Raw genomic sequence first — 7007 nt, 5'->3', positions numbered from 1 at the left:
TGTCATCCCCATACTATATTCGTGGGCAATGATTTGATTGATGACTTGGTTGGGTGTAAGCTTGACCAAGTCTTCCTTTTGCAAGAGTGTGTTGATGATGTCATAATCGGGCTTGCGAAGGCTTCGGAGGATCTTGTGGTTAATGTCCTCATCTTTAACTTGATTGAGACCTAAGGCATTAATTTCATTGACAAGAGTGTTTAATCGTGAGTACATGTCATGAGCATTTTCATTAGAAAGTTGCTTAAAACTACTAAGCTCCTCGCCGAGAATATGATATTTTTGATTGGCAACATCCTTTGTGCCCTCATGATTCTCGACAATTTGCTTCCATAGCTTATGAGCATTTTCATTTGCAAAGACACGATTAAACACACTATCACATAGAGAAGACAATAGAATTGATTTTGCAATGGCATCATATTGTCTCTCGGTCTTATTCTCATTTTTCTTGCCCTCTTCGGTGACACGCCAAACATCAAGCCCCCGGGCTTGAAGATGTGCTTGCATAAGCACTTTCCACCGTGGAAAACTCGTGCCATCGAAAAACGGAGCCCTATCGGTACTCATCCCTTCCCCGGACATGATACTCCTTACCTTGTGGAATCGTGCCACTACAATTTGTCATATGAGAATCGTGCCACTACAATTTTACAATTTGTCGACGAGAGCACCGGCCCGGGGGCGGCGCTGACACATCTTCCATGGAGAGACAGGGGAGGGAGAGAGGGGGATGAGAGGAAGAAGAAGGTCAAGGGTATTTTGGTCCACAAATTTTAAAAAACAGGTTGAAGGGTATATAGTGGCATATTTTTTAGACTTGTAAAATTATAGTGACACGATTCTCATATGATGAATTGTAATGACAGATCAGTGAATTCGGAAAATTGTAATGACATGGATCTAATTATCTCTTTTCTAAAATGTCTCTCTTTTGCCCCTAGACTTTCTTTGATGCAGGACAAAATGAACCCACTAACCCAGCGGTTCTACAGTAAACAATGATCTGATACTGTGGATGAATAAGGCTGCGTGGAGAAAGACCATTATACCCCTGGAGCACATCTATTGCTCTGCCTCAGGTCTAGGGGCTAAACTGGAAGAACACACAATCCAAGCGGGACACGCCGCTCGCACGACGATTTCGTTAGGCTGCTCGGCCTCTGTTCGACTGTTCCCCCTCCCTAGCTCCCTCTCGGCGACGGCGCACGGGCTCGTTCCGCCGGAATTCCAGTCGAGCGGCGGTGGGTAACCCTCCTGCTCGTCCCCGCCTGCCCTCTGCTCTCCTGCGCCCGTCACCGGCCGCGCAGATCCGTGCGTCCCGTACTTGGATCGACTTCGTCGTCTGCGCGGCGGACGCGGCTTAACTCTCCTCAATTTCTGGGCGTTGCAGGGTGGCAGCAGCCATGGATGAGTGGATTCGCCAGGCCGAGTTGTGGGGGCGCCAGGCCGAGGCCTGGATCCGTCAGCAGCCCCCGGAGCAGATCTACGTCGCGGCCGCGGTGGTCGCCCTCACCATCCTGGTGCTTGTCGCAGGTGCTGTACCGAACCCAGAGTGCTTCTTGCCCTGCATTGAGCGCCGAGTCTTGGAATGTTTTATTGCTTGCATCCTCGGGAGGTGTAGGATTGAAACACGTAGGTGTGTTCAGTTCTGAGGCTATACTCTGAAATCCATGCCCTGAAATTGTAGTTGTATAAGTTAGTCCATCCGTGAAGAAAGGTACTCTGAAATTAAGCAACTAGGAAGGGGGGAACAATACCATTTATAGTTGTGTAAGTTAGTCCATCCGTGGGGTTTGTCAACATTTATTAGTTTTGTAAATTATAGTTGTGCTTAGGAAGGAAGCAGAGAGTACACAATTTTCAGATTGTTTGATTCAGAAATCAGAATATATACTCTGAGGTGTCCCTGCCTGTCTGCCCCACTAGTTTCCAACAAGGTAATTATGAAGTGCTACTTCATTGAACATTGAATATAGAAGATTAGGCCCATGGTTTTATTAACATTTGTTAGCATGATCTGCAAAAGCTTACATCTTCAAAATGATTTAGTATTTACGAGTTCTTGAACATGAAGTATCTGATGATGACATGTTTAGTGCTATGAAATAATTCCTTTTTGTGTTAACTTCAGAGGTACCTTATGATCTAATATCTATAAGGCATCATGTGTTATGCTGTGCTTATTAATCTTTTTCCTTGCACTGTTGCTTGTTAAGATCTCTGCTTTGATATACAGTTCATTATGTTAGAGTGGTATAAATGATAAGTAATTACTTTGCTTGCCCTTTCTTTTCCTGCAGCATCTTGTCTGAAATCCTCGAAACCAAACACCATAGTGCTATCTGGGCTTAGTGGCAGTGGCAAAACTACACTCTTCTACCAGGTAACTACCATTTCCTTTTTTTATGGTATAGTTTTTTTTTTTCAAGTGAAGAAGGTTGTAGTATCTCGTTTGCAAAATAATCTTGTCTGAACCTTATTTTGTTGAATATATTTAGGGTGTGAAATAGATGACATCAGCTCTGCTCATTATCGTTCTTTCATAATTTTTTTTCAAATATGGAATAGAGGATTTGATTTGATTATGCTCATATCTGATTCTAGAAATACTCCATTGACCATAAAAAGCCAGGATTTTTTTGTACCTTTTTTCTATTAGACATTTGGCATTCGTAGCAGTACTTCAATACCAATGTAACAAGTAGGTGGCTTTTCTTGTACTATCTTTTCTTTCTCTGCTAATTCTGTGTCTCTTGCCTGTCAGCTTCGGGATGGATCATCACATCAAGGAACTGTGACTTCAATGGAAGAAAACAATGATACGTTTGTGCTGCATTCGGAGCAAGAAAGGGTAAGGAAACTTCTAGATTAATTGTTTTCCCAACATATTGAGATAAAAAAAATTAATAGCTTCGTTTCTTATGAAGAAATATGCATTTCCTGACCGCAATATTTTCGCCAAACCTTCCTGTTGCCCTTTTCTGCAGATAGGCAAAGTAAAACCTGTGCATATTGTTGATGTTCCTGGTCATGCAAGGCTCAAACCCAAGCTTGATGAAGTCCTGCCTAAAGCAGCTGGGGTTGTTTTCGTTGTTGATGCTCAAGATTTCTTGTCTAGCATGCAAGCTTCTGCAGAGTAATTTTCTGCCTTCTGTTTTTTTTTTTTTTTTGCAAGTATCTTTGGTGTCTTTCATCTAATTTTACCTTCCATTGTTCTGGATTTAAAATGTCTGTGTGATTATGAGCCTTCTTCATATCCGAAACATTTCAGAAATTACTCTGTTCGATCAATTTCTTAATGTAGTTAGCATTGTGTGACTAAGAACCGTCATATCCCAACATCGCAGAACTTTTTCTATATTTGATCATTTATTAATGTTGTTAACATTGTGTTCCAATAATGTCATGCTGTCACAGGTATCTGTATGACATTCTGACAAAAGCAACTGTAGCGAAGAAAAGGGTTCCTATGCTTATATTCTGCAACAAGACTGATAAAGTTACAGCCCATTCGAAGGAATTCATCAAGAAGCAGTTGGAAAAAGAAATGTAAGGACTGCACCTGCCATTTATCGTACTTACATAAGTAGAATACTCAACTTGGGTTGGCTAAAATGCTGTGATCATGTGGCTCTTTCCTAAATTATATGCTTCATCTGGAATGCATCCAATAGCTTTTATGCGGTTTCATGCTGCTAAGATAAATAGAGGGAGTTGGGGTGGGGTTATAGTTCTTGTAAATTCCGCTTTTCTGTTCCCCAAAAGATTCATGGTTGTGCTATAAACTTTAACTCACAGCCACCTACTAAGGGAGTATAAGGGAGCTTGTTAGAAGTTATAACCATGTGGACGGATTAGCTGGGAAATACCAGATTCACAAGGTTTCTAACGGTTTTTTTTACCATGTTGTAGAAACAAGCTCCGCGAATCAAGGAAGGCCATTTCATCAGCTGACATCTCTGATGAGGTCCAGCTTGGTGTCCCTGGAGAGGCATTCAACTTCAGCCAGTGCCAGAACAAGGTGACGGTCGCAGAAGGTGCTGGTTTGACCGGCAATGTTTCGGTTGTTGAGCAATTCATCCGTGACCATGTGAAGGCGTAGATCCTAATCGGAGCTGCGAGCGGCTCACAGGAAGATGGCAAGACTCAAAGACATCCATTGCGCCAATGTGGAATTCCTGCATATACCTTTATCGGGTTTGCTGACCTTTTTTAGAGAATCTTAGCATTGCATTGCTAACACCTGACAATCATTGGATATGAGTGTACACAGCTTGTTGAGAACTATACCTAGCCATACCATATGGTTCTTCTTTCGCTCTCCAACTTTGATATTTCCTTGGTACTGTTTCGTTGCAGTTGGAATTCCTCTTATGGTATGCCATTGGCTACAAAAAGTTTGGTGGGATGCAATGTGCTGGTGTCCTGGCCATCCAATCTTAATTCGGACCCAACAATTTCAGGTGTTCCATGTTTAGATGGCCGTGTTGTAATGGAGGTCCACCCGTCACGTCGGCATCCTGTCGGGTCCGATGTCCATGTCCTGCCCTGCCTGCTTGCTCGGACAGGAGCCGTACCGGACTACGCATCGTAACAGCGATCGATGTCACTACTATTATGGAATTGCTCAAGTACTAGTTTAACATGACTTTGAGCTTGACGCCGCTACGATCAAGATCAAGCGACATGGATCGCCTAGATAAATGTTTGCGTTCCCTGTCCCTCCCAGCCGACGACATCGTGTTCTTGTCTGAACGCCCGACACGACAACGCATTGCATTGCAGCTGCGAGCTCCACGTTCAGCACCATCAGCAGCAGCTCAGCATGCAGGGCTCGGTCGGCAAGTTCGTCGAGATCAGCATCCCGTGCGGCGGTCCGGCCGCCGGCGATGTGGTCTCCTTGGAGATCGCGTTCGACGACCACGCGTGGACAGTGCAGTGCTACCCGCGCGGCGCGCCGGGGGAGGCCGGCGCCGGCTCCGTCGCCGGCGGCGGGCACCTCTCGATCCACCTGGTCAACCACACCAACGCGCGGAACGCCAAGGTGCTCTTCGAGGCCATCGTGCTGTACCGGGCCGCGCCGGCCGAGGCGGGCGGCGCCGGCGGCGCGCCGCCGCGCGAGAACTACCACGCCAGCAGCGTGTTCGAGTACCCGGCGGAGGGCGCCCGGCGGTTCTCCTGGCCGCGGGTCGCCAGCGCCCGGGACGTCCAGGAGCGCTGCGCCGTCGGCGGGTACGCCACCGTCGTGTGCGGCCTCGCCGTGCTGCGCCACAACCCCATCCCGGCGCTGCCGTCCACCTTCGCCGCCGACGTCGCGAGCCTCCTCGAGGCCCGGAAGAAGTTCGGTGACCCGGACGCGTCGTTCGCCGTCGGCGGCAAGACGTTCGACGTGGTCCGCAAGGTCCTCGCGGCGCGGTCCCCCGTCCTCAGGGCGGAGCTGGACGGCGGCGCCACGGTGGTGCTGGAGGAGGAGGAGGAGGAGAAGGAGGAGGGGGAGGTCTCCAGCGCCGGCGCCGCCGGCGCCATGGCGGCCAAGCCGGTGATCCGGCCCAAGCACGAGTTCAAGACGGCCTCCACGTTCTGCGCCCTGCTCCTCTACCTGTACTGCGACCGGCTGCCGCGGGGCACCGAGTGCGGGTGCCCGGTGACCATGGACCTCGTCCGGGACCTGCTCGCCGCCGCCGACTGGTACGCGCTGGACCGGCTCAAGTTGCTGTGCGCCAGGAAGCTCTGGGACGGCCTGTCCGTGGCCACCGTCTCCAAGACGCTCTGGTACGCCGACCGGTACAGGTGCCCGGAGCTCAAGAGCCTGTGCATCGACTTCCTCGCCGTGGGGGACAACTTCAAGAACGCCCTCCGCCGCGGGGGGCTCCGGCTGGCCGACGAGGAGCTCGCCGCCGGCGGCCCTCGGGACCTCGATGAGCTCAGGAGAAGGAGCAGCTGCAGCTCGTCCTCCGGCTCTGTCTCAAAGAAGCGGAAGGCACAGGATTAAAAATAGGATTAGCAAAGATTTTTTTTGAAAGAATAGGATTAGCAAAGTGGTAGGAGTAGTCTTTCAATTAGTTTCTCATCAAGGCGTACGTCGACACAGCTCAATGTAGACACACAAAATATATAACTGCTTTTTGCACAGTGTAACAACTAATGCTGACGATCTGTATTTTAGTTTTGAAATTTGAACCCTTGTGTTCTGGAGTGAGAGGTACCCAGCTCGTAGGGGGTTACTATACTTGTATACATAAGCTTTGTACTTTGGCTTCACTTTGGAGTTTGGAGTATTATCTCTCTCAACAGCAATATGAGTCTTTGTTGGTCCATTAACAAAAGTTAGTGATCCAAATTTGTTACGACAGGGAACAAGCATTAGGGTGCTGCATTGTTCTTTAATTTCCAGCAGAGTCTGATAATGGACCCACATCAGTTTTATTTCTGTGTGCAATAGTAGACTCTTTTTTTTTTGAAGAAACAGGAGGAGAAATCCCCTACTGATTATATATTAAAATGCAATAGTACACTCTTGCCCCCTTGGGTCTCATTCTCAATCAAAAACTAGATATACTTTAATCACTGTATGCATGTTTTGTTCGAATTAAAAACAAAAGCTCTTTAATCAGATAGTGGCCACCACCTTTTATCGAAATTAAGCTCCTAGATACATTGCGTCAGCTCAAATTTGAGAGATTTCCAAGGCTTTGACTCTGAAAAACTATGGGGGCATGCATATACGTACAATAATTGGATTGGATCCCATTATCCAAAAAAGATGTGTAGTCCAAATTTGAATTTCATGCTTTCTTGGTTTATTTGCTCTGCTGCAGCCATCCAACATTGGAAGGGTGTGGCAAGAACCAAGGCTCTGTTAGCTAGTAATGCCCAGTGCAGGTTTTTGATAGTCTTGAACCATAGGCAACCAAAATCGTTGTTTTAGCTACGACTTTGTTTAGTCAAATTTAGTTACCAAAAATCCTGTGGAATCCCAGTGCACTTATTAGGGCCGATCTCGT

General features: G+C 47.2%; 2 protein-coding genes across 4 annotated transcripts; both read left to right on the top strand.

Annotated features, from left to right (window-relative positions):
* Positions 1 to 1096: 1096 nt before the first annotated feature.
* LOC120712252 (signal recognition particle receptor subunit beta-like) lies at positions 1097 to 4400 on the top strand. 3 transcript variants are annotated; one of them, XM_039998004.1, is made up of 7 exons: positions 1097 to 1244; positions 1394 to 1536; positions 2304 to 2386; positions 2768 to 2854; positions 2991 to 3139; positions 3421 to 3552; positions 3916 to 4400. In XM_039998004.1, exons 2-7 carry the CDS (start codon positions 1407 to 1409, stop codon positions 4103 to 4105), a joined length of 771 nt encoding a protein of 256 aa, XP_039853938.1. In that variant the 5' UTR covers positions 1097 to 1244; positions 1394 to 1406; the 3' UTR covers positions 4106 to 4400. The 3 variants fall into 3 exon arrangements, with proteins under 3 accessions (XP_039853938.1, XP_039853939.1, XP_039853937.1); XM_039998005.1 differs by having other exon boundaries at positions 1120 to 1248; XM_039998003.1 differs by having other exon boundaries at positions 1155 to 1314.
* Positions 4401 to 4828: 428 nt separating this feature from the next.
* LOC120713407 (BTB/POZ and MATH domain-containing protein 1-like) lies at positions 4829 to 5995 on the top strand. Its single transcript, XM_039999380.1, has 3 exons — positions 4829 to 4936; positions 5048 to 5461; positions 5570 to 5995. The coding sequence occupies exons 1-3, from the start codon at positions 4829 to 4831 to the stop codon at positions 5993 to 5995; spliced, it is 948 nt and encodes a 315-aa protein (XP_039855314.1).
* The last annotated feature ends 1012 nt before the right edge of the window (positions 5996 to 7007 follow it).

Source organism: Panicum virgatum, chromosome 6K (assembly GCF_016808335.1).
Source record: "Panicum virgatum strain AP13 chromosome 6K, P.virgatum_v5, whole genome shotgun sequence".
Lineage (NCBI taxonomy): Eukaryota > Viridiplantae > Streptophyta > Magnoliopsida > Poales > Poaceae > Panicum > Panicum virgatum.
The sequence above is the reverse complement of the archived record's forward strand: the minus strand, read 5'-3'. Positions and strand labels throughout refer to the sequence as shown.

What these genes read in the sequence shown, in the direction of transcription:
- LOC120712252 (XM_039998004.1), top strand. Translation starts at nt 1,407, where the DNA reads ATGGATGAGTGGATTCGCCAGGCCGAGTTGTGGGGGCGCCAGGCCGAG. An exon ending in AAACTACACTCTTCTACCAG is followed by an intron (nt 2,387 to 2,767) that starts GTAACTACCATT and finishes CTTGCCTGTCAG; the next exon opens with CTTCGGGATGGATCATCACA. An exon ending in AAGCAGTTGGAAAAAGAAAT is followed by an intron (nt 3,553 to 3,915) that starts GTAAGGACTGCA and finishes ACCATGTTGTAG; the next exon opens with AAACAAGCTCCGCGAATCAA.
- LOC120713407 (XM_039999380.1), top strand. Translation starts at nt 4,829, where the DNA reads ATGCAGGGCTCGGTCGGCAAGTTCGTCGAGATCAGCATCCCGTGCGGC. An exon ending in TCGACGACCACGCGTGGACA is followed by an intron (nt 4,937 to 5,047) that starts GTGCAGTGCTAC and finishes CGGAACGCCAAG; the next exon opens with GTGCTCTTCGAGGCCATCGT. An exon ending in TGGACGGCGGCGCCACGGTG is followed by an intron (nt 5,462 to 5,569) that starts GTGCTGGAGGAG and finishes CACGAGTTCAAG; the next exon opens with ACGGCCTCCACGTTCTGCGC.